Source organism: Tremella mesenterica, assembly GCF_000271645.1.
Source record: "Tremella mesenterica DSM 1558 unplaced genomic scaffold TREMEscaffold_12, whole genome shotgun sequence".
NCBI lineage: Eukaryota > Fungi > Basidiomycota > Tremellomycetes > Tremellales > Tremellaceae > Tremella > Tremella mesenterica.
In genome coordinates this window covers 482,377-509,792 of record NW_006711236.1, presented here as the reverse complement: position 1 = coordinate 509,792, position 27,416 = coordinate 482,377, and the positions used below count along the sequence as shown (strand labels likewise).

Genomic DNA, 27,416 nt, shown 5'->3' with positions numbered 1-27,416 from the left:
CCTACCTATGACAAAGTCGTCAACAGGCTTGACCCATGGCGGAAATTCCTTTGTCCCTAAGCCCCTTGGGGCTGCAACAAGCACAGCCACTTCTCATGTACAAAGCAGGCTTGAGATGCCTGATTATTGTTACAGGGTAACAACGAATCGAGAGGACTCTATCGAGTTCGACGGATTAGGACAGAGGAAAGCGGGAGTTGGAGGCAGTGCTGCAGTAGGTAGGGACGGGTTTTCCCTTTTCGAGATTTCCCCACTGGGTTTGCTCAAAAGCGGTTTTTCACCTGTCCGAGTATGTACATAGACGCTTGCAGTAGGAACTGAGAGGAGGACACGGATACCTGTAGACCGTATATAGTACAATCAGCAAAGTACCAACTTTGCTGATTCTTCAATATCATTCTTTGGCTACATCGATTGCAGAGGAGACACGATCCATTAGCACCAGAGCCCCTAGATTTCCACGAGACCTCCATCGAGTTCGACCCAACCTGCGACCTAGTCGTCGTGTTTCCAGTACCGTTACAAGTTGAAGAATCAGCCTTACGCACCTTGGGTCGAATCGGAGAGTACTGTATGCTCACCAGAGGGAAAGCGCGGAAAATGATACCAGAAAAAGAGGAGTTGAAACAAGGGCTGGTCCCAGAGGAAGAAATACCAACAAGTTCTTCGAGAAGTACCATTTCACATGATCTCACGTCTACTACCACTACCCCAGATCCGCTAAATGAATTATCGCAGCAGTTGTCACAATTGTTAGCCATTATGACGATGCAACAAAAGGAACAAAATGCATTAAGGGAAGAACTGGCTACGATGAAAGCTGACCGACAGAACCAACAGATACTCACATCGAAAGGGGCAAGTTTGATCGAAGTCGAAGAAAACAAGCCGTGTTTGGAGCCAAAACTTACCAACAACGAACGAACAGGAAGAACCAGGTGTGCGGATCCACCTACCTTCAGTGGAGAACGAGGAGAATTGGACAACTTCCTTGCAGCATGTCACATGAACTTCGAATTCAAAGGGGCAGAGTACGCCACCGATCGCAGAAAGATCCTGTTCATGTACGGGTATCTTCGAGGCACCCCTCAAATGCTTATAACCCCGGCCATAACCAATCCAAGTATATGGAATTCGACCGAATGGCTAGAGAGCTACGACAAATTCATCCAGCATTTACGAACTCAATTTGGAGACAGTAACATGGCAGGTACGGCTATGAGGAAATTGCAGGAGTTAAGACAGACGGATACGGCCGCCGAGTATTTTGCCAACTTTGAACTTTGGTCCACACACCTTGGAAAGGTACCCGATGCCATGAAAATCGCCTCAGCCATACAGGGCCTGAAGGAAGAGCTACTGAAAGTGGTAGTGGTAAATAACACCGATCCTCGAACCAAATCGGACTGGATCTATTTCAAACAACATGTGATAGGGACTGAGGAGAACCAACGGATGGCTGAAACGATGATTGCGGCGAATCGATGGGCTGCTAGACGCAAAAATGAGACGACCTGGCTTCCCCCTCGATCGAATTCGATGCGATTGGATACTAGTCCGCCCAACCCGGTAGAACGCCACTCACAATCGACTGGTAGAGGACCCTTGCCTGGTGGAAAACCAGGGATGATGAATTATGGTCTACCAAATGACCCTCCGGTCACTTGGACAGAGGACGGAGGACGTCTCAGCGAGAACGAAATGACTTGGAGGAGGGAGAACCGACGTTGTCTCAAATGTAGAAGTCCAGAACATTATGCCAACAACTGTCCGAATGGAGGAAACACGAGAAACAGTATTAGGGGATCCCCAAATCCGCATAACTCACCGATTCCTAGTGGATCGAACTCGATCACAACTGGATCCAAAGGGCCATTAGTTCGAGGAATGGCGGTGACCTTTGAAGAAGAGGGAAACGACTACCTGGCCTAAGTGATGCGACCACTTGCGGCCAGGATCTGCCCGGATCGCAGAGAATTCAAATACCAATAGATCTCAGTAATGACTCGGCCATAATATATATAAAAATACAAACAAAGAAAGATACCCTACAGATTGGAATGTTAATCGATACCGGGGCTACAGGAAGGTATGTGCAGCCGGCCTGTCCATTATACCATCTATTCCCAAAGAAACAATATCAGGTACCACGAAAAATTAGGTTCCTGGATGGAACTACCGCGACCTTAGTGACCGAATATGTAGAAGCAGAATTAGATCTAGGAAAAGGACTCAGGATTGCAACTCGACTGGATGTTATGGCATACGAAGGACCAGAAGTACTAGTAGGACTAGATTTCTTGAGACAGTTTAGGGCAAGGATCGATTGTGGAAAGGGACTGATCGAATTCGACGGAATTGGACGAGATACTGGTTGGAAATACCCAAGATTAGAAGAAGGATTAATAAGAGGAGCAACACTGGAGAAAGGGGAGGACGAAATGAGTGAGGAGGAACTGCGACAAATCATACCGACACAATGGCACCAGTACCTCGAATTATTCAAGGTAGAAAGAGCAAGAAGACTACCACCAAGAAGAGAATGTGACCACGAAATCGAATTAGTAGCAGGGGCTGAACTGAAACCAGGACCAATTTACCAACTGGACGAGCATGGGGATGCTTTCCTGAAGCAGTGGATCAATGATGGACTGACTAGTGGACATCTGCGAAGAAGTAAATCGCCCTATGGGTCCCCAGTATTCCTGGTCCCCAAGAAAGGAGTCATTCCCTATCGAGTAGTTACAGATTACCGGGCACTTAACAAGGTAACCATCAAGGATTCATACCCAATGCCACTCATCTCGACACTACTCGATCGACTTCAATTAGGAAGGATCTTCACTAAACTCGATTTGAAAGGGGCTTACCAGTTAGTCAGAATAAAGGAAGGAGATGAACATAAAGCTGCCTTACGAACAAGATACGGCAGTTTCGAGAGCACAGTCCTAAGGGATGGGTTGTGTAATGCACCAGCCACCTTTCAGAACTTTCTACAAGACATGTTTCACGATCTACTTGACGAAGGGGTAGTAGTTTATATCGACGACATCACGGTATACTCCGACACGATCGAAAACCATCAGATAATTGTCCAAAAGGTGTTAGATCGACTACTTGAAAACGATTTGGTCGTCAGTCCGAGGAAATGCGAATGGAGTTCAAATGAAGTGAAGTTCCTGGGGTATGTTATAGGACACGAACGGATCGAAATGGATCAAGAAAAGGTGAAAGCTATTCTAGAATGGGGAGAACCCATGACAGTCCGGGATACTCAAGTGTTCTTGGGCTTTGCAAATTTCTATCGGAGGTTTATCAAGGGGTTTTCGCATATTGTGGGACCTCTCACACGATTGACCAGGAAGGATCAGGCTTGGAACTGGACACAAGAATGCCAAAAGGCTTTTGACGATCTAAAGAAAACATTCACCACAGCACCGGTACTTCGACATTTTGATAGAACCCGACCGACTTGGATCGAAACCGATGGATCCGACTGCGCGATAGGTGCGATAGCGTCTCAAAGATTCCCTCACCCATCAATAAGGGGAACCACCGAACTTCACCCCGTTGCGTATTGGTCTCGAGCAATGACACCCTGTGAACTAAACTACACGGTAGGAGAAAAAGAATTACTAGCCATCGTGGACTGCCTGGTCGCCTGGAGGCCCTACTTGGCTAACAGTAGTGATGTTATAAAAATCATTACAGATCACAAGAACTTAGAGTACTTCCAAAGCAAGCGACAACTAAATCGAAGGCAAATGAGATGGTTGGAAATATTGGGAGACTTCAACATAGAGATCACTTACCGACCAGGTAGCAAAAATGGGGGAGCAGATGCTCTGACAAGACGAGGAGATTATCATCCGGGAAAAGGGAGTAGCAAGGACCCGGATCTAAACAAAGGCAACTGGCTACAATTGCTACCGACACACGAACAAGTTGGATCGAATTCAATGGACTCAGAACACAAAGGGCCAAGACACATAGTAAGAGGAGCAATCCGAGAAGACTCATTATTCGGACTCATCAAGAACGGACTAAAAGACTCAGAAGACATAGCAAACATACGACGACTAGGACTACAAATGACACAGATACATAGCACACAGGACACACAGAGCACACAGGACACACAGAGCACACAGGACACACAGAGCACACAGGACACACAGAAGACACAGATTAGCAACGAGACACCAATAGTATCTTGGACACAAAGCGGATTACTCTTGTACAAAAACAGAGTAGTCATACCAGAAGGACAAGCAAGATTAGAAGTAATGAAAGCAAGACACGATTCGATATTAATAGGACACCCAGGAAGAGATAAAACCATCACCTTAGTCAAAGAGGATTATTACTGGCCACATTTGGACGAGTATATTGCGAAGTACGTAAAAGGATGTGAGATCTGTAACCGACATAAGACTCATCGACATCAACCGTATGGACATCTAGTCTCTTTACCAGTACCCACACTCCCGTGGACAGATATCTCTATGGATATGGTGGGACCCCTACCAAAATCGACCGAGTTTGACGCGATACTAGTGATAGTCGATCGACTAACCAAGATGGCTAGATTTATTCCATGTACAACTGGACTAACAGCGAACAAAGTGGCCGACATCTACATCAAGGAGATCTTTTCAAAACATGGAGTACCTCGAACAATTGTATCAGATAGGGGAACTCAGTTTACAGCGGAAATTTGGAAGGAAATATGTCAGTTCCTGGGAATAAAAAACTTATACTCGACTGCGTATCACCCTCAAACAGATGGACAAACTGAGCGAGTAAATCAACAGATGGAAATCCTGCTCGGAATGTATGTAAACTACAACATGGACAATTGGGATCAACTTCTACCAATTGCTGAGTTCGCTTATAACTGTTCGCCACATAGTAGCCACGGTCTGTGTCCCTTTGAAGCCTGTTACGGCTATGTGCCACACTACGACATCCATTCGCACGATATTCGATCAAAGTCAAACAAGTTGGAGAGGAAATGGAGAGATATGGGAGAATTACATGCGACTGTTCAAGAACAGGTCAGGATGGCGAATGAAATTAGTGCAGAGTACTACAACAGGAGACACAAGAGCATACCAGAAGAATTCAGAAAGGGAGAACAGGTACTACTAAGTACAAAATGCGGCCTATGACTGGGAACCACGAGAAAATGTAGAAGAGTTGGCCGTTTTTGGTGAATTTTTGGAAAAGAGGAAGAGGGACCCCAGAAGAAAGTGAGAATTCGATCAAGATCAACAAAACTGGGTCAGAAATGAATGCATACACAGGAAGTATAGCTACAAGTAGAGAGATATAAACACACTACTCAATGGAGGCGTTAGAATCGGCTCGGGGACGACGGGCCGAAGCGGGAATACGAATGACATTGTGGGGAAGAGGAGTATGGGGAGAAGAGGATGGACCGGCAACTGGCTGAGAGGAACTCAATCCTGTAGGATCACCAGTAGAAGTAAGATGATCCAGAGTTTCATCGGCAGAAGGAGGAGCGTAGTTGGCGGAAATAAGATGAAGGGATTTGTAAAGAGCCAGATGTTGAGAAGGGAGAGGAAGGAGAAGGGAGGTAAAGAGATGGATGTAACCCGAAAGTTGGGTCAGACAGGCGGATTGGTCATGGGCAGGAAGGGATCGATAACGGACCGAAGCCGCACAAAGTTCGTGCTCCAGGACAAAGGTAACCTTGGAAGTGACCGTTCTTGCTCCCACAACAATACCCTATACATCAACATCGACCAAGTTCGAAGGAAATAGACAGGTACCTCACGGAATTTGGACTCAGGGTTGTTGGTCTTCACCGAACATTTTGAAGTACCCTTAGCAGAGCATTCACCACACACACCACCGACTGAATTGCATCAACATTGAACGAGTCGCAGCAAGAACTTACGAGGGCCAATACAACCAACACGAAAGTCTTCACCACCATCGAGACGACGTTGACAATCGGTACAGAGCTCACCCTCTAGCCGAACAACAGCACCATTTTTGTTGCGGAGGCGCCAACCTTGGGCCAAACGATCGAGCTAATGATTAGAATCGATAAAACTTGAAAGAATTCAAGACTTACAGCGTTCTTAAACCACTTTACAGTGGGCTTGATGGCGTTGGTTTCGCGGAAACGGTCCAGAGCTTCGTTCTTCAACGCGAGACGAACAGAGGGGAAGGTCATGCTGGCCCAAAGGGTAGCTAACAAGTCAGAAGCGAACAGAACTCGGTGGAATTCTCACCGATTTCGGAGTCTTTTCGATCCTCGAGCAACTTAACCAGTTCCTGGTTGACGGTAACCTTGCGAGGGGTGTGAAAGATGTCACCAAGTTCTTCGGGAACCTCCACAAGTTCGTCGGAAGCCTCAGAAGGAGGACCAGTGGGTTGCTTACCGGGAGAATTTTCATTTTCGACGACGGTAGGGTGTTCGGATTCGACGGATTTGGCGGGAGATAGGTTCTCACCAGTGGCAGATGGCCCAGCACCCCCTTCGAAGTCGAAATATTGCTCGATGACATGGTCATCAAGGAGCGATTGTGCTTCACGAGAAGGACCGGATTGATACTTCTCCTTAATGGTGTCGAGAGCTCGTCGAGACGCATCAACCAATGGGGGTTGAGAGGAAGCGGCTTCAGACGTAATTCTCATTCTTTTCGTTTTACGCATGAGGAGTTCGGGGTCGACGTCAGGCAGGATTGCCAAGGTAGAAGCTCGAGTTTGACGGGAGGAGGTGGAAGGAGACAACTAATCTCGTCAGCCAGTGAGAGATAGGAGGATATACATCGAATTCGAAGGGAATTGCTTACAGTACGCTTAGACATGCTCACAGACAGGTCAGAGTTGGAAGGATACTCTAAGATATGAATAAGATATGGATGGATGATGATAGATAAGTAAAAAGAACGACAAACAAGAGGTAAAGAGAGAATGAGGAGGAAAGAAGAAAAAGAAGACGGGGAGGTAACTTGGTCAGTAATTTCTCGATCACATTGGAGGTCCGTGCGGGTGACGCGTTTTCATGGCAACCGTCACACTAGCGTGGGTATGATGTCAGGGCGCACCAAAGGTGTCTAAGAACAATCCATGTGCATCACCTGGTTACAGGGTTCAGGATCCTCGGCGAGGATCCTTGAGACAGGGGGGGAAACTTGTTACGGGGTAACAACGAATCGAGAGGACTCTATCGAGTTCGACGGATTAGGACAGAGGAAAGCGGGAGTTGGAGGCAGTGCTGCAGTAGGTAGGGACGGGTTTTCCCTTTTCGAGATTTCCCCACTGGGTTTGCTCAAAAGCGGTTTTTCACCTGTCCGAGTATGTACATAGACGCTTGCAGTAGGAACTGAGAGGAGGACACGGATACCTGTAGACCGTATATAGTACAATCAGCAAAGTACCAACTTTGCTGATTCTTCAATATCATTCTTTGGCTACATCGATTGCAGAGGAGACACGATCCATTAGCACCAGAGCCCCTAGATTTCCACGAGACCTCCATCGAGTTCGACCCAACCTGCGACCTAGTCGTCGTGTTTCCAGTACCGTTACAATTATCCACAAATCAACTTCCCTGAACAAATCCATGACTGATCAGATATGGGACATCATCATCACGCAAGAGTGTCAATCGACACTGTTGACCCTCTCACAAGAGCTATCTTGCGCACCATCCTGCCCACCAGAACCCGAACGAATATTATCATATCAGAAAGTGACAAGCACTCTTCCCGCGCTTTTCACCGCTCCAAGTCAAGACATCACCACTCCAAACCGCAAAGAAGCAGTCGTTTTAGGTCCCTTTCCCCCCTGTTTACATCACATATCAGAGACAGGTACAAGCACACTTTTACAGAACGCCAAACATATCGTACCCCTTCTCCCACCCCAATAAGGGCAAGAGCAGCTCACTGGAAAGAAGATCATCATACACCCCATCCCGCAAAACGGTCCCCCAGCTCAAGATCCAACGTGTTTTACGATGATCGGGTGTCTTACTCAAATGTCACTTTCCTACATGATTCAGAGACACTGAGGAAACGTTCCAAAAGAAGCCATAAACAAAGTCCAGTCTACAGAGCCCCGACGTATCTGCGAGAGATTGGGACTATGTAGACGAAGATATTCTCCAGTTTGATCATCATTTCTCGACAGCTAGAGAAGGCTCAAAGATGCCCAGCAGACCAAGGTCCGCACATGCCAGCCGTACACCTTCGTGGGAATATGAAGATAAGTATTTACAGGAGTACATAATGAGATCCAGTGCCCGGTCTCCCCACTTTGTCTCTCCATCACGACACCAATCTCCCCCATCGTTTAGATATGTTGACCGCAGGGATCTGTACGGAGATCAAGTATACCCCGACGGTTGCTCTTCCCCTCCATCCCCTCAGCGTACTAGTTGGCCTGAAATGGTGAGTGATTACTCGAGGGGCTTCAAGGATACACAACACTACACCAGAAAGTCACGGCATTCCTCTTCAGAAGAAAGTAGAGGGCGAAAACGATATGCAGAGGGGGACAAACCTCGGTCGGAGGATACAGGAAGATCATCAAACAACACCGGTTCAGTATTCGTACTGCCCCTTGCCCCTTCTCCTCCCAGACCCGCAGTTTCTCCTTGACACCCGGATGATCACCTTACTAGTGAAGCAGAGGACCATCTTCAATGGGCCCAAGTAGTATCAGTAAGACCAATGGAATGTTGATACTCTGACCTGTTTCCAGCTCAGGTCTGAAAGTGCAGTACTCTCCTGAGAAAAAATAATTGAATGGAAGATGCATCTGCACATGATAGATCAAGGATTTTATCTACCAAAGTGATAAAAACTAAGAGTGGACAAGTCAATAATAATGCTCCCAACAAGTACAATTTGTAATTGCTTCCACAGGGCCAGGCCTTTCATAATGTTTGTCTCTCAGATAGGGCAAGCTGGCTTGTAACAAAGACATATGCACCATTCGATTCTTTACCGTCAGCTCTTCCTGAGTGTCACATAATCGATCCACAGCCCATTTCCCTAGTCTATTTGTATCAAATTTGGTATCCACACTCCTCCAATAAGAGATAGCTTCCCTCAACTCAGGTTCTGCTCCCAACCAATCGGGTGTGTGCTCCTTTGCTTGGTCAATCTCTTTTTCCATGTCCTTGATACATTTTGACACTGCTATGACGTGCCGTCTGATATCTTTCAGCTGGTCAATTGAAGCGGTGGCTATTCCAGTGGCAGTGTACCACCTTGTCCCTACATCAATTGCTAATGAATCTTGACGCACCTCATGCCCTAGTGAGGGTGCACGAAAATTTATTCCCTCACCATCAAAATCCAGTACTTCATCTGTTGCGATGGTTGATGGTACGTGATCAATCCGATCAACCTGGTGGGGTGGGGGTGCCCAATCATGGATTGCCTGACAATCATAATGGTCATCTTCTTCTTGCTCTTCCAAAGTTGGAGTAGGTGCAGTGGTGGGTTTGAGGCTTTCCCAACCGCATAAGACCGGTGAATCCCATGTATTGGTCTTTGAGGAAGCAACCACTGTTTCATCACTATACGGGACAAAATCGTAATTTCCTTCCCCAGATGCATTCATCAGGTTGAATGACTGAGTGGGATGGTTCTCCTCTTCTCCATAGCTGAGGGTTTCTTTGTCCATCTCTTTGTACGGTAGGGGTCTACCTGTAGCTGGACCTGGATAAACACCCCATGATTGTTGGCTATGAGTCAGGGAGTATAGTGGTTCGGAGTGGTACTCAGGGTATGCATGTTCGGCAAAGTACTCCTCCTCTGCAGATTGATCTTGAGTATGTTCATGGTTCATGATGATTCTCAGGTGAAAAAGTAGAGTGAATCAATAAACTCGGAATATGGCTGAAAATGGTGATTTTGTTGTCGGAGAAAACTGGACAGAAATAGAGAGAGGGGGGAGGGGGGGGGGGATTTCAGGTCTTCTTATATGGGCAGTGAATGATGGCTGATACATGTGTATAGCCCTTTCAGATATCACGATCCTTTCTTCCTATCGGACAGTCCATGGAATGACTGAAAAGCACCTCATCACTTCCGCCTTCCCCAATTGGTACCATCGGGTTTCAAGGTGCTGTTGTCTGTAACACTCACATGCCTGCTGAACCCATTAGATCCCCACTTACAAATTTGTCACAAGACCAACTAACCAGCATTGGGACGATATAACAGTGCCCTTCAGAGACAGTGGCCTAAACCACTGCGCTAAAAGGCCTATTAACCGGCGGTTACTGGAAACCGTTGGTCGCTGGTTAAATACCCAACCCATCCAACTCTAACCAAACTGTCTTGTCACTTCGTGACACTTTTAGCGCAGTGGCATAAGATGTCACATGCATGGCCAGTGTATGGCCTGGTGCTGGTTAGCCAGGTTGTAACAGGAATCCTATGTACAGTATGTGATCTTGATGCTGCGAGTCACTTATGTATGAACCTGCTTGCCCATATGAGAAGCATCAACTAAGTGGAATCCATCTGGGGCATCAAAATTCCAGTGTCTGATCTACTGAAGGGAGAGGCATGAGACCTGACAAGCAAATGTGAAGTTCATAGATATTCCCCACAAGTACAACCTCTTGTCATATCCAACACTGTCTGAAATATGAAATAATGTTTGTCTCTCATATATGGCATGCTCCCTTGTATCAATACTATATGTTCCTCTCGATTCTCCTCTGTAACTTCTTCCTGATTATCAAGGAGCCAACTCATAGCCCATTTTGCCTGGAAGATAGTAAAGTTTTTCTCATCCATCTTTTCCCATATAGAGATATCCTCCATCCATTGATTTGCTTCCAACCAGTCACGTCTGTGCTCCTTTGCTTCATCAATGTCGTCTTGCATGTTTTTAATACATTGTGACATTGCTTTGGCATATTGTTTCATTTCTTTCAACTCATCATTTGAAGCGGTTACTATTTGAGTGGACTTATACCAGATATCCCCTACATACATCCCCATTGACTGCAGATCTTCCTCATCTCCTTGCGAGGAATGACCATGTTGAATTTCCATGATATCAGACTCGGAATTTACTTCTGAAGGTATAGGCGACTTTAAGTGATCAAGTTGTCCAACCTGGTCCGTCAAGGTTGACCATTCTATGATAGCCTCAATGGCTTCCTGGTTTTCTCTTTGTTGCTCTTCTACTGTTGGAGCCGGTGCATTGAGTTCCAGGTTCTCCCATCCGCATAAGACCCATGCGTCCTGCGTTCCTGTCTTTGAGGGTTTGAGGAATGTTCCATATAGGACAGAATCATTGTATCCGTCCCCTGAGGCACTCTCCAAGTTCCCTGATTGTGTGTGTTGATAGTCTTTCTCTCCTCCATAGCTTTCCACATTGGGATCCATCACCGCTGATGGAAGGGGGCGGTCTGTAGTTTGTCCCGGATAGACGTCCCACGATAGTTCACTTTGAGATGGGGAGTATAATGGCTGAGAGTGCCATTTAGGGTATACATGCCCAGCAAAATATTCCTTCTCAGTCTCAGTGAAGTTGTCTTGAGCATCCGTAAGGTTCATGATGATTAAACGGCTGAGAATGAGAGTACACAGTATTGGAACAAGGTTGGAGTCGGTGTTTGTGTTGGTGTAGAGGACTGGAGGAAGGGGGAAGAACACTTCATGTGTTATTATAAGGGAAGTTGATGGCTCATGGATATACCCCTCGTGGCGAGGGGCATCCTTTGTTTCTAACTAACAGTCATGAGATGATTGAAAAGCACGTCATGCGAATGGCCGCGAAGAGTTGACATCATCAGTTTCGAAACGCCTGTATCTAAAACACTCACATTGCCACTATCAGCCCAAGATTCCCACTTGTACAAATTACCCTTGCGAGACGGCATACAGTATGTACTGACTTATTGTTGCAAGTCATATCACGCTGTTTTTTGAATGCATCAAGTGGTCACGCACGGAACCCAATTTCTAGGCAATCTCTGAGGATCAATCATCCTCAGAGTAACATTGACAGTATATAATTTCCAACAAGGCTCTTGGTACCGAATTATGTTTGTATCTGATATATGGCAAAGTAGCATAGATGAGACTGAGTTGGTCACTTCTGTTGTTCTCTGTCACCTCTATCCACCCGCTTTCCTCCTGTTCCTCTTCATCAGCGTCCGTTATCTGTCCAAGGGGTTCTTTTGTTTGTTGGTCCGATTCTTGTTGCTCTACCCCACTTAAAAAACTTGCGAACCATTCACTCTTTCTTGGAGTTTCCCATTCTGTCACCATGCTCCATTCAGCCACAGCGTTTTTCACCTCGGGGTCAAAAGACGCCCATGACGGGTCTTCTTTCGCCGCACGGACCAGTGCTTCCATGTTCTTTATACAACACCATGTTTTTCTGACTTGTCTCTTGACCTCATTGAGAAATTCAACTGACGCCTCTCTCAGGTCTTCCTGAGAGTAATATCTACCATTCAAACGAATTTTTAACTCCTCCACACGCTCGGTATGCCCACTTCTTGACTCGTATCTGCGGAGAACCCTCTCATCTGAGTCGGCGAGTTCCTCTGATGCGCTCTCCACTTCGTCCACTGATTGTGGTCGGTCAAATGTACCTATCCATCTCTGAACAGAAATCCTGTTTGCTTCCATATAACGCTCTAACTCTATCTCCTCTTCGCTGGGAGTAGGACTGTGATCATCAGTTGAATCTCTAACATTCTCCCAACCTTGCAAGATATTGGTAGCCTGAATTTGTCCGACCTCCATTATGTCATCTTCTCTATCCCCCCATTGGGAATTTTGGAAAGGTGAAGGTTGGTAATAAGCTACCTCTTGGTAATACATCTTGTCCACCTCATTCTGACCTACAGGGGCAGAAGCAAAGGTAGTCTTGTCTAAACGATCCGAACAATGGGTCCAGCCATCTTGCTCTTGACATAAAGAGTGTGTGGAATAATGGCTTGAGGTAGCATCTTGAAGGTATTCTCTCCAGTGCTCTGTGTCTTCAAATCCGCTTTGGGGATTGAAGTCAGTGGGTGAGTTAAGTGAAGGATATGGGTTATTGGAGGAACATGATGAATTGGTTCTATCCGGCAGTGGCATGGCTGAGTAGGTTTGAGTAGTGGATGGAAGTTGGAAGGTGAATGTGACTAGTTTGTAGCATGTGATGTTGCAGTTCGTATTTGACACATGTAGGCCCCGTGCAAGAATATTACCAATCCTTTGTCCCTGTCAAAAGACATGTTTGATGACTCATAAGCACATCATAATCTGCATCCATTGCGCGATTGAAGCAAACAATCAAGACATCAAAAGTATTCATCTCCTACTTCCGTTCAGCGGCCAGCGGTCACATGTCAGAGCACCCACACACATTCTTGTTGCGGGACATAAAGAAAGATATGCATCCTACTGTATGTGGTGGAGATCTCTTCAGATCATTTGGGCAGACACATTGCAGATGAGATTCTAAAAGGATATAAGCTACTGTATGTATGTACAAGTAGTGCTTTGGTTCATATTGATATGCAGGGTCGGCTTGACCTCCATCCCTCTCCCCCCCTCTGAGAAAACCTCCAGTCCTTACTCTAATAAAGAACCTCTGGTATGTATCATACTTGCTCCAGATCCAATGAACCGTTATCATTCAGAGAGTCCCACTGATGGGTCAAGGAGGGAGCATACAACTCCACTATGGTGTTGTCTGAATCTACTGAACCTCTCTCAGCTCTTTCTCCTTGTTTATCACTCCTTATCCCCTCTGAGGTTAAGTGGTTTTCTTGCTGAGAGGCAAAGATATCCTCCTCCTCCTCCTCTGCTTTTGATTGGGACAATGACACAATACGAGATGATGCGCTTTCAATAACCACATTCAAAGTTGACTCAGGGGTAAAAATCAAGTTGTCCAATTCAAGAAAACAGTTATACGCTTCTTCAGCAGTCATCATATCCGTTTCGGGGTCAAAATCCGGAGGTAAGTCCGTCGTTGAAAAAGAGGTGTAGAAGGGTACAGAGTGTTGCGATGAAGATGACATGACGAGCAAAGCTCTTTTGAAAAGTGAATAGTTATTGAAGAAAGAAGAATGTGGCAGAGTGAAACAAGATGGTCCGTCCTCTATATGTCTACAACACTTGAGGCGTCTATCCCCTTTTCTTGATGATTTTGGGCTAATCCATTGTTCTCAAAGTAACATCTGATGATTGGAAAGCACGTCATTATCTCCTCCTCCGCTCGGGGGAGACGTGTTTCAAATACCAACTTCCTTTCTGTTAGAAATTGCTGCACTTTCACTTGCCACATACACTTGTCAAGTGCTTTCTAAGTGGGCTTGACTTCCCTTCTTCCAACATTCCTTAAGGCTCTTAGGATTCAACTGTAATTTTTGAATTAGACACGTCTTATTGCTGTGTTCTGTGTCTTCCTAGATGAACTAATCCATAATGAATGAAGCTCGTTGAGAGACAAGAATTCTTAGTGGTTCAGACTTTCCCCACCATGTGAGAACCTTAATGTTTGTTAGAGAAGGGAAGGAGAGGATATCCCCTGTGTGACATATGTCAAAACATGTCAAAACATTGAAAGGGAAAAGCGAACAAATATCATCGGATGTCTGTTTGACAAAATCTTTTTACCGTTCAGACATCTGTGAACCAAGTCACAATAGTGTTACAAATGCAGTAAGAGAACTACGTCATAACGTCCTCACTAGAAGCCTCAATACTCGAGATCCGCCTGGTGGTCTCAAGCTCCCTTACAGTATAAGGCGTACCCTGACACATAATTGGCTCATATCCTGTTGACAAGGGATAGATGAATCATACTTTCTTTCCCTTAGTACAGACATGTCGCTACCTCGGGAACGGGAATTGGAAAGTGACACGTTGCGGTATGTGCCAACTCGAGGCAGTCATCATGTGGCTAGTGGCTTGGTTTTGATCATGATTTCGGAAAGTCTAGGATGAACCGAGTGGTTTCAACGGAAGAGCCAAAAGTAAGTGTGATCAAACATCTCCTTCCCCTCTCATGTCCTTCTACCGTAAATGTACGGTTCATGTTACCCTGAGATGCCGACACTGCACAGGAACACTGCAAGAGGATGATGCTATTTGGTGAAGCTTGAGCTGATGCGTCATTCGGATTGATCCTTTGGTCACCATTATTTGTCAGAGGGACTATCCGAGGTGTCGGAATTGCATGCAATCGGGAAGTTTAATGAAAGAAACTGATATGCTGGATATTTCGCATGATAGTGGAGGTGGATCCTCATATTCAAGGCTTGCAAAAGTGCAGTGAGTGAGGGTGAAGCAGTGATTGTACATTATCTAAAATAAATCATGTTTGACAATATATTCTACTGATCAGTCTGTCTCCTCAATGATCTTTCATAGCTTACCTCTTGTGAGTTCAAATCCTACAAACGTCGACGCGGCCGCTGGTACAGCTCTCAGTAGACTGGGTCCTAGACCAGCGAACAGTGATCGACTATTTGTCAGCTCTCATCATATCTTCTCTACACCCCTCCCAGTCCATACCATACAAACCGACCACATTTTAGGGAAAAATCGGAATTGTGTAATGATGGGATTGAAGAAGGAAGAGATTACTCACGGCCCTCCTTCTCTCAGCATAGCACTCAATTCTCTAGTCACATAACCCCCACTCAACCATCCACCTCGACTAGGAGGCATCTCGGCCAATTGGATTCGTGATTTTACCACGTCGAGAGGATAACAAGCTAACCAATAACATATTCCTCCGGTTGCACCTGATACGAGGAGAGCCCAAACGGGTGGATTGGGGGTTTGGAGAGTACGGGAAAAAGAACGTTTGGTAGTTTCGTATCCTGCGTAAAAACCCGCGTATGCGGGTATTTCACGAATTACTGTGATCTGGGTATCAGGATCATCTCAGAAACGACCAATATGTCATATATCGTACATCTCTTCTGATCGACATGTACGGGAGGAAACGAGGTTCAAATGGTCATGAGAATGTCAGTCTGGGTCAGATGCAGCGGAGGGAGAGTCATTTGTTGTGATAAAGAAATCTGAGGATAAGATTGAAATTATGAACTCACCCAATATCCTCTCATGATACCATCCCTGAACCCATATTGTCTCCACATGTCCGACACTACCCTTTTGAGACGTTTATCACTAGAACCTCCATATTGTCCTTGCATACGGATTTTGAACATCTCGACCTGGCCATCAGTCTAAATTGCCCCCCTTCTTCTACGTCCCTTCGTCCACCCAGTATCATCCCACCGTGTTATCTGTGCTCATGTCTGGAGTAGGGACCAGCTTTCCTCTGATAACACAGAGTGCTCTGTCTCTCTTGAGGAGCATTGGCACGTGTTCACTCTGAGTGCATGACCCAACCTGTAAGACTTTCTCTAACAGAAGTGAGAGATGGAAAAGTGGACGAAAGATTATTTGAGGACGAAATTGACCCACAGGAGAAGCCAAAATAGCATTGATAGCACCTGCCATACTCCCCGCTAACGCTACTTGCACAACACTCAAATCAGGATAAGGCGAAACGAGTCTTCTACTCATTCCATATGCTGAGAAAAGGAGAGAATTAACTGCGGCTATTCCCATCAAGGGGGATAACTATGGTTCAGCTCTCCATATGCTAAAGCGACTTTTGCATCTTACCGTTCCTGGGGAATCAGTATCTCCCTTTCGCTCTATAGTGGGACATGCACGTAACATCGGGGAGAAGGCCGTCACGAGACGAGTGCAGAATTGGAGAAGTGAGTTTAAACAAAATGCCAGACAGTTGGGTGACCGTGAGGATGATAGGAGGTTAGGTAAAGAGACGAGCCGAGAGAACATGACTTCATATGAGAAAAGTGTGGGGTGTCACGATGATACATGCCATTCAGGACAACGGTGACATGCTAGTAGATCGAAGTGGTCAAACACTGAAAGAGAAATGAAAGACAAACTCACCTTTATACAAAGCTAACAACCCCTCATTCTTCACCGTCTGCCTTAAGATATCCAAAGTACCTTTATATCTCCCCCTCGGGGCTGTTTGTGCTCTCTTTCAATCAGCTCTCCAATCCCAAATCATATACCCCTCTTTCTCAACATCTAATATTTGTTCAATATTAGCTGAAGAGGTCCTCCTCATCTCCGATCTCAGATCTCCAAGATGATCTGACGCAGGTTCTTTCCATAGGCATTGATGAGGGGAGAGAATGACAAACTGACAGTTTTCAATGTATCCAAAGGCTATCTGTTCAGCTCCCGTAAAGTCATGAATGATAGCTTACCTGACCGACTAACACCTGCATAGCTCCTCCTACACTACCTGAAATAAGCTCTATGGCTGTGTCATTATGTTTCTTGTGGGTTTCTGGGTAACCTTCTCGTGTGTGAACATTGGTGTCTGACATCTTTCCTCCCCTGGTGTCTGGATATACTTTCTTCTTCACTTCCTCCGAGAACTTGTGCGATCTAGTCTTATACTCTAGTACTCTATTCTGGACTTTGTGTATGAGCAAACTGACAAAGTCAACCTCATGGTGTAAAGGTGTCAGTAGAGTTGGAAACGATGGCGACATTGTTGTCCGTTCATCGGGAATACTGGCTTTTACACGGACATGATTCAATCTCCGTCACCTTCCCCTCACACCCAAACTCTCAACCTTCCTGCTTTCTACATACTTACACCACGAGTACTACATACTCTACAAAGCTCTGTCGAAGCCTCGTCATGCAAGGTAAAGCCCAATGACATCAACCAAAACTGGACAGAGCTGAACATTAGGATTATCACATTATTCAGACAATTCACGTTCTCCTTCCCCGAAACGTATAGAAAGAAAAAGACCTGAGACCTCATCCGTAAGCTCCCTTCTCGTATTGGTAACACAAGATCACGCCGTGCCCTCTTTCATCAATGAACCCATGGTTCCTCAATCTGTCGTTTACCCCGATTTGAATGGGTATCAAATAACGGCATTGTCATGATGGCTCTTCACGTCTAGAGACAGAATGATGACCATGTACAAGATGGTGAGTTTATCTCACCTTACTTATGATGCGGATGCGGAAATGTACTGATGGAAGGATCACGATCACCACCACGGAAAAAAGGAAAACAACGTGCCGATATACAAGACGATAATAGGATTGGTCAAGATGAGAATATGACACATGCTGCTCAATCTGAATCGAAAACTATCACACGAGATCAGAAGGAGGGACGAGATGAAGGTGATGAGAGTGTCGGAGAATATAGAAACCTGGGTAATGGGGATGAGGTGGCGTTTAGAATGTTGACTAGACCTAGGGAGATGGAAGATGTGGATGATTGGGGTATACCACCTCCTGTGGACCCAAATGAATGTTCAGATCAACTACGGGTGAGTCAAATGTTGTGTCGGTTCACCTGTTACGAAACCAGCTCTCTTGCTGAGGGCTAAATCAAGGACGTAGAGTGAGGGTCAACTTGGATGAACAGGAAAGACAAAGAGGTAGGGCTGATGATTAGGATAAAGTGGATAATTTCTTAAGACTCAAGTACGAAAGAGGACAACATGTCAATAGTACTTTACTTGGTAGTTCGAGTTTTAGTAATCCTCATATCTACGCAAAATTGGTCAGTCATCATTTTGACCTTCTTCACTCACCTCATAAACATATGCAGCCTTAATCCTGTGTGTGGAGTATACTAATTGTTTCGGCTGGAGGATGCACAGATAAGACACTGACGCACAGGTCGAATACGTAGACATCACCGAAAGGGCCTCTGCATTTCCTTCCGGCGGTTGGCTGACGAGACAAGATCTCGAAGATCAGATACCCAAGTACGGACCTACAGCTTTGAACGCCGTACAAAAAGCCAAACAAGACGAGGTCAGACGGAACCAAGAAACGGGAAAGAGAAGTAATATCAATTTCCAATCTGCTAAACACGATGATTCCAGACCTCGGGAAAGGGAGTGGAGGCGGGGAGATGAGAAAAAAGTCAAGGGTGATAGGGCTCGAGATAGAGAGAGAGAAAAAGATAGAGATAGGGAGAGGTATAAAAGGGATGATAGGAACGGTGGACGTCATAAACATTGAGTCGCATGGTTTCATCAAAAAGATATTGCATCATTTGAAATCTGAAACGAAGACTTGATACATGCTGCGGGCCTCCACGCGTCATGTGGAACATGTTGACACCGCTTTTGTTCTTCCTTGATGGATGTATGATAGCTTTTTGGCAGTCATATGATGAGAAGATGCATGCATGTTCAATGTCGACAAGGTATATCTTGATACTAAAGTATATCATTGACCATGTTCACATAAGTAAGTTAGCCCATGTATGCTACGCGGTATGGTGTACATATGTATCCGATTCAGGGTAAGGAAAGTGATATTCCCGCGGCGACCGACGTTGACGTTTGACTTTTCACCCCCTGAACCACTTTGCACTTTACAACCACCACCACTGCTACTACTACTCACTCTTCTCCTATCCCACTCATCCATCCATCCATTCACTCTCCTCTTACTTCACTATCCACACACTCTCTACTTTGTACTTCTATTTTGTTCCCCTCGATTGTACACTGATACTTCTCTGAGCCCTGCCGGGAAACGATCGAGAGGGGCCACCGCGGCCAGTTGTTTGGCCAGCGATTGGCGAGGAGGATCGTTCCAAAGAGATACATCCATCACAGTGAGTGTTTTTTTCTCTTGCCTTATCAGCAAGCCAGACAGATGAGATATCTAATCTGTTGTATGAGATTTTCAAGAGATGTGTCGCTGCTGTTGAGAAGGATGGATGAACACTACTTGCGCCCTTGTCTCTTGGTGTTTGCGCTCGGACCTGGCTTTTCTCTCACCCTTGAATCACTTGTATCATCCCACTGCCCCTTTCGTCGTCTTGACCCATCATCGATCCACCTACTTTGTCATTTCTTATCATATTCACTCATTCGTTATCCGGTCGATTATACCTTTTAGACCAACGGCGTCTGATCGACGTTTACGAGTGAAACCCCCCCCCCCCCCCTTCCTTTCTTCCACCGCCTGTCTCATGGCGCATCGCCACTTTCTTGTCTTTACACTCTCTTTCACCTCTGCATCTTAACTTCATTCATACCTGTATCTCCTTATCCTTCACACAGACGTCTTTGATCTTATCGATGTTTCTTTGATTCGAGGGTCATCCACTCACTCAAACAGTCATGTCTTACCCTAATCCTCCCCCACCACCAAAACAAACCCCTTCCTATTCCTCCGCCTCTGATCCCTTTAACCCATCAAATCCCAGCGTACAACATCTTCAATATGACCAAAATCCTCAATATGCACAAGGTGCTTCTCCTTACGCCCCTCCTGGTGCTCCTAACCCCGGTGCGGGGGGTGCGGGTGTAGCGCCACCCAACCAGGCTGGACAATACGCCCCTTTTTATGATAACGAACCTGAGATGGGTGGAAGGTATGAAGGTGGAGGTATGGGGAGAGAAACCTGGGCAAGCGAAAGTGGATGGAGTCAAGGTCAAACTGGTCGTACGTCGTTTCTTCGAATACTTTGAATGAAACTGATCGAATAGCGGAACCTTATGCAGGTAGCGATTATCATCAACAACAGTACATGTCCCGATCTTCCACTCCCACTTTCACAGAAGGTAGTAAAGAAGGTCATAGACCTAGAGAACCTTATGTAAGTCCTATGTCAAACATCACTATGACTCGCGCTCATAATCAGCCTGCTTGGACTCAGGAGGCAAACATCCCTCTGTCCAAAGAAGAGATTGAAGATGTTCTCATTGATCTAGCTAACAAGTTTGGTTTTCAAAAAGGTCAGCTTCACTTGAAATACCGATTGTAGGGCTGACCAGGCTAGACTCGTCACGAAACGTGTACGATTTCCTCATGATCCAACTCGACTCTCGAGCCTCACGCATGTCCCCTAACCAAGCCCTCCTTACCCTTCACGCCGACTACATCGGGGGAGAACATGCCAATTACAGAAAATGGTATTTTGCAGCTCAACTCGATCTTGACGACGCCATCGGTGCCGTACAGAACCCTGGTCTATCACGTGTACGTTCAGTCGCTCGACGCGGCAAAGGAGCAAAACGTGCAGCACCTGCAACCGCTCAGGAGAAGTCGCTCGACTCTGCAACTTCCCGTTGGCGTACGGCCATGAACAATATGAGTCAATATGACCGACTCCGTCAGGTCGCCCTCTTCCTTCTTTGTTGGGGTGAGGCGGCTCAGGTTCGGTTCATGCCCGAATGTCTATGTTTCATCTTCAAATGTGCCGACGACTATTACCGATCTCCCGAGTGTCAAAATCGTGTCGAGGCAGTACCTGAAGGTCTTTATCTCCGTTCGGTCGTCAAACCATTGTATAAATTCCTCCGCGATCAAGGTTACGAAGTCGTCGATGGCAAGTTTTTGCGACGGGAAAGGGACCACGATCAGATTATCGGGTATGACGATGTAAACCAACTTTTCTGGTATCCCGAAGGTATCAGTAAGATCATTCTCACGGACAAAACCAGACTCGTCGATATACCTCCAGCACAGCGATTTATGAAGTTTGACCGTGTGGAATGGTCAAAGGTTTTCTTCAAGACGTATCTCGAAAAACGGTCTTTCTTCCATCTTTTGGTCAACTTCAACCGTATCTGGGTTTTACACATCGCTGTTTTCTGGTTCTACACTGCTTACAACTCGCCGTCCATCTACGCACCTAAAGGCAGTACCGAAGCTACCACTCCTATGGCTTGGTCTATCACCGCTTTGGGAGGTTCTGTTGCCACGCTCATCATGATCGCTGCTACCCTCGCAGAATTTTCTTATATCCCCACGACTTGGAATAACACTTCGCATTTGACCCGTCGACTCGTTTTCCTTCTCGTCATCCTCGCAATCACCGGTGGACCTTCGTTGTACATTGCCATTTGGAACCAGACCGGACAGGTATCACTTATCCTCGGTGTCGTCCAATTCTGTTGTTCCGTCATTGTCACCGCGGCCTTTGCCACTCTTCCCTCTGGTCGAATGTTTGGAGATCGTGTAGCAGGCAAGAATAGGAAATATTTGGCCAATCAAACGTTTACTGCTTCGTACCCTGTGCTACCCCGGAACAACCGCCTTGCATCATTGGGGTTATGGTTCCTTGTCTTCGGCTGTAAGTTTACCGAGTCGTACTTCTTTTTGACTTTGTCCTTCCGAGACCCTATTCGGGTCATGGTGGGTATGAAGGTGCAAAATTGTTCAGACAAGTATTTCGGCACCGCTCTTTGCACCAACCAACCGGCATTCGCTCTCACTGTCATGTTCGTCATGGATCTCACCCTGTTTTTCCTCGACACGTTCTTGTGGTATGTCATTTGGAACACAATTTTCAGTATCGCACGATCTTTCGCCCTAGGTATGAGCATCTGGACACCGTGGCAGGATATCTTCGCCAGGCTTCCAAAGCGAATCTATGCCAAGATCCTGGCTACCGCAGATATGGAAGTGAAGTACAAACCGAAGGTGAGCTGGCTGGGCTACCAAGGCTGGAGCTGACGCAATAGGTTTTGGTCAGTCAAGTTTGGAACGCCGTGATCATTTCGATGTATCGGGAACATTTGCTTTCTATCGAACATGTACAGAAGTTGTTGTACCACCAGGTTCAATCGGATCAACCTGGCAAACGTACTCTTCGAGCTCCTGCTTTCTTCATCTCTCAAGGTGATAAAGGTCTCAAAACGGAATTCTTCCCCAAGGGTAGTGAAGCTGAACGTCGTATTTCCTTCTTCGCTCAATCGCTCACCACCGCCATTCCAGAACCCATCCCCGTTGATGCCATGCCCACATTCACCGTCCTCGTGCCCCACTACTCGGAGAAGATTTTGCTATCATTGAGGGAAATCATCCGTGAAGAAGATCAAAACACTCGTGTAACACTCCTGGAATACCTGAAACAACTTCATCCTATCGAATGGGACAACTTCGTGCGTGATACCAAGATTCTCGCTGAAGAGTCAAACGTTTTCAACGGCGGAAGCAACCCCTTCGGATCTGATGAGAAAGACAACAAGCGGACGGACGACATTCCCTTCTACACTGTAGGATTCAAATCTGCCGCACCGGAATATACACTGCGTACTCGTATTTGGGCTTCTCTTCGAGCGCAAACCCTCTACCGTACCGTTTCAGGATTCATGAATTACTCCAAAGCCATCAAATTGTTATATCGTGTGGAAAACCCCGAAGTGGTCCAACTATTCGGCGGCAACACTGATCAACTTGAAAGGGAACTAGAACGTATGGCAAGACGTAAATTCAAATTTGTCGTTTCCATGCAACGTTACTCTAAATTCAACAAGGAAGAACATGAAAACGCGGAATTCCTTTTACGTGCTTATCCCGATCTTCAAATCGCTTACCTCGATGAAGAACCAGCAAGGAAAGATGGACAAGAATCTAGGATATTTTCAGCTTTGGTAGATGGTCATTCGGAAATCTTACCAAATGGACGTCGTCGACCTAAATTCAGAATCGAATTACCTGGTAATCCAATTTTGGGAGATGGAAAGAGTGATAATCAAAACCATGCTATCGTTTTCTATCGAGGTGAATATCTTCAGTTGATCGACGCTAATCAAGATAATTATCTCGAAGAATGTCTCAAGATTAGGAATGTACTGGGAGAATTTGAAGAATTTAGAGTCTCAAGTCAATCTCCTTATGCTCAGAACGGTCATTCGGAATTCACAAAGTTCCCCGTGGCAATTCTGGGTGCTAGAGAGTATATCTTCTCAGAGAATATCGGGATTTTAGGAGATATCGCTGCTGGGAAAGAACAGACTTTCGGGACTTTGGCTGCTCGGTCTTTGTCTTTTATCGGTGGAAAGTTGCATTATGGGCATGTGAGTGGATTTTTTGTCTTTTCCTTTCTACTGTCTCTATGTTTTGACATGCTCCTTTTTTTATCGGCACACATTCATTCAAACTCGATCAGGTGGTCTTTGGAAACCACCTTCACCTAGATATTGGCTTTTCACGATTTACAGCATGCGTGTGCACCGTTTTCCGTCTCAGTTCTGTTCTCTCAAATGCTCTTCCTAAGGCGTGAACGGCTTCACGACCTGTGTTATGCGTGTGCAGAGTCGTTGTCTCTCGATTTTTTGGTCTCAAACTCCCCCTCTCCAAACGTTGACTGCTCCATGACCTGCATCGTGCGTTGAGAGAGGCATTCAAATGGTATACCATCGTCCTCGGTCATCGTACAAATAGGGCCTGCCGTCGTGATCGAGTCACTGACCGTCAGCCCGATTTCCTAAATGCAATCTACATGAACACCCGTGGCGGAGTTTCCAAAGCTCAAAAAGGTTTACATCTCAACGAAGATATCTACGCCGGAATGATGGCCATCGGTAGAGGTGGTAGGATTAAACATTCTGAATATTATCAATGTGGTAAAGGTCGTGATTTAGGTTTTGGTACGATTTTAAATTTCCAAACTAAGATTGGGACTGGTATGGGTGAACAAATGTTATCGAGAGAGTATTATTATTTAGGAACTCAATTACCTATTGATAGGTTTTTGACTTTTTATTATGGTCATCCTGGTTTCCACATTAATAACATTGTGAGTTTATCTTTTCTCGCCTTTTCTCATTTATTCTCCTCGTGGAATGAGAATTATACTTATCAATAGCTCGTCATGATGTCAGTACAAGTATTCATGCTAGCATTGGTCTTTTTAGGTACACTCAATGGTGAATTGAAAGTTTGTAAATATAATTCTGCTGGTGATATCCTTCCTGGTCAATCAGGTTGTTATAACCTCGTACCTGTTTTCAAATGGATCAAGAGGTGTATCATATCCATTTTCATCGTTTTTTGGATTGCTTTCGTACCGTTGTTTGTGCAGGGTGAGTTTCTTCTTCTATCTTGGGATCTTTCCTTTTCTTTTTATGTCACACACTCTCTTACTCTCCGACTATCACTGTATAACTTTGACTCCTCAACTCTCACTGTCCAAATTTCACTCTCACACTTCACTTTCAATTGTCACTCTCCCTCTCCCACTCCCACTCTCACTCTCGCTCTCGCTCTTCACCGCCTACTCTCGACTTCGCACCGTCGACCCATCCTTCGTATCGCAAGTTCCATTGAACTTTTTCTGCGTCTTGGTCGTCAAGGCGCTATGCCACAGCCACAGGGATCGTGACCATGACCATGTCCGAGAGCTCACCCGCAGAACTCACCGAGCGCGGTACAGGTCGTGCCATCCTACGTCTCTGCAAACATTTCCTTTCCCTCTCTCCCGTCTTTGAAGTGTTCTCGACCCAAATCTACATGCACTCAATCCTGAACAACTTGACCTTTGGTGGTGCCAGATACATCGCCACCGGTCGTGGTTTCGCTACCACCCGTATTTCCTTCTCTATCCTTTACTCTCGATTCGCCGGTCCATCCATTTACCTAGGAATCCGAACCCTCGTCCTACTTCTCTATGTCACCATGACCGTGTTTGTACCCCACTTGATCTACTTCTGGATCACAGTGGTAGGTCTATGTGTCGCTCCTTTCCTTTTCAACCCTCACCAATTCTCTTATACCGACTTTATCATCGACTACCGCGAATTCTTACGATGGATGTCCAGGGGTAATTCGAGAACGCATGCCAATAGTTGGGTGGGGTATTGTCGGTTGTCGAGGACGCGGATCACTGGGTTTAAGCGCAAACGTTTGGGTTTACCATCTGAGAAGGTAACTATCTATATTCTTTCATCCTCCCTCCCCGTTCATATGTGCTCCCCGGTCAAACAACCTTGAACTCGTTCTACTCACGCCTTCTCATCTTTCAGCAGAGATGGTAAGAGGAAACATACCCCTCCATTCATGATCTCTTCCCTCAGATGTCCTGAAAGATGGCATATGCTGACTTGTACAGCTCTCGAGTGACGTGCCACGAGCTCCATGGAAGGCCATTCTCATTGGGGAAATCTTCGGACCCATTTGTCTCGCCATCATCTTCGTAGTTTGTTACCTCTTCGTCAAGTCGTTCCCTGTGGAAGGGAAGATTCAACCTGGTTTACTGAGGATTGCCATTGTGGCGCTTGGACCGATTGTGTGGAACATGGCGTTTTTGATTACGCTTTTCTTGATCTCGGTTTTCCTCGGGCCATGCGTAAGTCTTTGGACCTCTGTGACCTTTATATTACCCTGTCTTCTCACTGTCCCCTCTGTCCCCCCTACCTTCTCTCCGTCCTGAGACTGTCACTCGATTCTGTTTCGAAACATCTACCCTCCGCGTCTGTGGGTTTGTCCTGCTAATGGTATTAATAGTGTGGAAAGAGATCACCGCTGAGCCACAGTTGAACTCATACACCAACCAATTCGGCGCTACCATGGCGGCTCTCGCCCACTTTGGCGCAGTTGTCGGAATGGTAGCGTTCTTCGAATTCCTCTGGTATCTCGAACTTTGGAACACAGCACACACCGTGTTGGGCATCATTGCCGTCATCGCTGTCCAACGATGTATCTTCAAAATCCTTATCGCCGTCTTCCTCTCTCGAGAATTCAAACACGACGAGACGAATCGAGCCTGGTGGACGGGTGTATGGTTTAACAGGGGACTAGGAGCTCACGCACTATCACAACCCGCTCGAGAATTCATCGTCAAGACCATCGAAATGGGATTATACTCTGCCGACTTTATCACTTGTCACATCTTGTTGTTCTTCCTCAGTCCGCCATTGTTCTTGCCGTACTTTGATAGATTGCACGCGACAATGTTGTTCTGGTTGGCACCGAGTCAACAGATCCGACCTCCGATTTATAGTTTTAGGCAGAGGAGTCAGAGAAGGAAGATTGTCTTCAAGTGTGAGTCGTAATACTTGTCCGCTGGTACTTCACTCTCTTCCTCGCCCATTCTTTGCGGTCTATTCCAAACACGCGACATTAGTAATTCAACTTTCCTTCGTCCTTCTGCATGTCTGTCCCTAGTCAATTGACATTTGTGCTTCATTCTTTTCTTCCTCCTTCTTTCCTTTTACACGTCATCTGACATTTGTACGAATACTTCATGCCCATTGGTGTATCGTTGGCTTTGATGGGGCGTACGACTGACAACCAGACTCAATCATCTACTTCATCGTCCAGGGCTGTATGGTCGCTCTCATCGTCGTACCTCTTATCTTCAAGATGTCATTCAACTTGTCCGGTCCTCCGTTCAAGGGGGCGATCTAGTGCGTGTTGAAGGCGGAGCAATTGTCAGATTACAGAGAGACCAGTGTCGAGTCGGTCGCGTACGATGAGCGGAATGCCGACTTGAGTGGAGGAGAGATAAAGTCAGGGAGAGTAACATATTCAGCATATATGACCGATAGCAAGAAAAATGTAAGGACAGTACAGACTGCATGCAACGAGATATCAACATTCCCCATCATTCAC

The 27,416-nt window shown here is 46.0% G+C and overlaps 8 protein-coding genes across 8 annotated transcripts; 3 read left to right on the top strand and 5 right to left on the bottom strand.

Annotated features, from left to right (window-relative positions):
* Positions 1-7: 7 nt before the first annotated feature.
* TREMEDRAFT_64873 (uncharacterized protein) lies at positions 8-1,932 on the top strand (the record flags this gene model as incomplete). Its single annotated transcript, XM_007007071.1, has 3 exons — positions 8-214; positions 421-1,123; positions 1,367-1,932. 3 exons carry the CDS (start codon positions 8-10, stop codon positions 1,930-1,932), a joined length of 1,476 nt encoding a protein of 491 aa, XP_007007133.1.
* A 3,879-nt stretch (positions 1,933-5,811) lies between these two features.
* TREMEDRAFT_64871 (uncharacterized protein) lies at positions 5,812-6,842 on the bottom strand (the record flags this gene model as incomplete). The annotated part of the gene is made up of 5 exons (XM_007007070.1): positions 5,812-5,849; positions 5,924-6,059; positions 6,104-6,222; positions 6,264-6,765; positions 6,828-6,842. The coding sequence occupies 5 exons, from the start codon at positions 6,840-6,842 to the stop codon at positions 5,812-5,814; spliced, it is 810 nt and encodes a 269-aa protein (XP_007007132.1).
* Positions 6,843-8,859: 2,017 nt separating this feature from the next.
* On the bottom strand, positions 8,860-9,837 carry TREMEDRAFT_64870 (uncharacterized protein; the record flags this gene model as incomplete). Its single annotated transcript, XM_007007069.1, has 1 exon — positions 8,860-9,837. One exon carries the CDS (start codon positions 9,835-9,837, stop codon positions 8,860-8,862), a length of 978 nt encoding a protein of 325 aa, XP_007007131.1.
* Positions 9,838-10,589: 752 nt separating this feature from the next.
* Positions 10,590-11,564, bottom strand: TREMEDRAFT_64869 (uncharacterized protein; the record flags this gene model as incomplete). Its single annotated transcript, XM_007007068.1, has 1 exon — positions 10,590-11,564. One exon carries the CDS (start codon positions 11,562-11,564, stop codon positions 10,590-10,592), a length of 975 nt encoding a protein of 324 aa, XP_007007130.1.
* A 426-nt stretch (positions 11,565-11,990) lies between these two features.
* TREMEDRAFT_64868 (uncharacterized protein) lies at positions 11,991-14,032 on the bottom strand (the record flags this gene model as incomplete). Its single annotated transcript, XM_007007067.1, has 2 exons — positions 11,991-12,957; positions 13,683-14,032. The coding sequence occupies 2 exons, from the start codon at positions 14,030-14,032 to the stop codon at positions 11,991-11,993; spliced, it is 1,317 nt and encodes a 438-aa protein (XP_007007129.1).
* A 1,288-nt stretch (positions 14,033-15,320) lies between these two features.
* Positions 15,321-17,518, bottom strand: TREMEDRAFT_74630 (uncharacterized protein; the record flags this gene model as incomplete). Its single annotated transcript, XM_007007160.1, has 9 exons — positions 17,282-17,518; positions 17,220-17,240; positions 16,956-17,049; positions 16,659-16,663; positions 16,455-16,613; positions 16,076-16,201; positions 15,607-15,887; positions 15,392-15,480; positions 15,321-15,349 (listed from the first exon to the last, which is right to left on the bottom strand). Exons 1-9 carry the CDS (start codon positions 17,402-17,404, stop codon positions 15,321-15,323), a joined length of 927 nt encoding a protein of 308 aa, XP_007007222.1. The 5' UTR covers positions 17,405-17,518.
* Positions 17,519-18,286: 768 nt separating this feature from the next.
* Positions 18,287-19,079, top strand: TREMEDRAFT_34326 (uncharacterized protein; the record flags this gene model as incomplete). The annotated part of the gene is made up of 3 exons (XM_007006937.1): positions 18,287-18,376; positions 18,505-18,612; positions 18,732-19,079. 3 exons carry the CDS (start codon positions 18,287-18,289, stop codon positions 19,077-19,079), a joined length of 546 nt encoding a protein of 181 aa, XP_007006999.1.
* A 372-nt stretch (positions 19,080-19,451) lies between these two features.
* Positions 19,452-27,405, top strand: TREMEDRAFT_40635 (glucan synthase). Its single transcript, XM_007006960.1, has 12 exons — positions 19,452-19,683; positions 20,193-20,519; positions 20,564-20,673; positions 20,719-20,812; positions 20,857-22,502; positions 22,544-23,881; positions 24,283-24,603; positions 24,673-24,889; positions 25,219-25,730; positions 25,915-26,151; positions 26,339-26,846; positions 27,100-27,405. The coding sequence occupies exons 2-12, from the start codon at positions 20,195-20,197 to the stop codon at positions 27,210-27,212; spliced, it is 5,421 nt and encodes a 1,806-aa protein (XP_007007022.1). The 5' UTR covers positions 19,452-19,683; positions 20,193-20,194; the 3' UTR covers positions 27,213-27,405.
* The last annotated feature ends 11 nt before the right edge of the window (positions 27,406-27,416 follow it).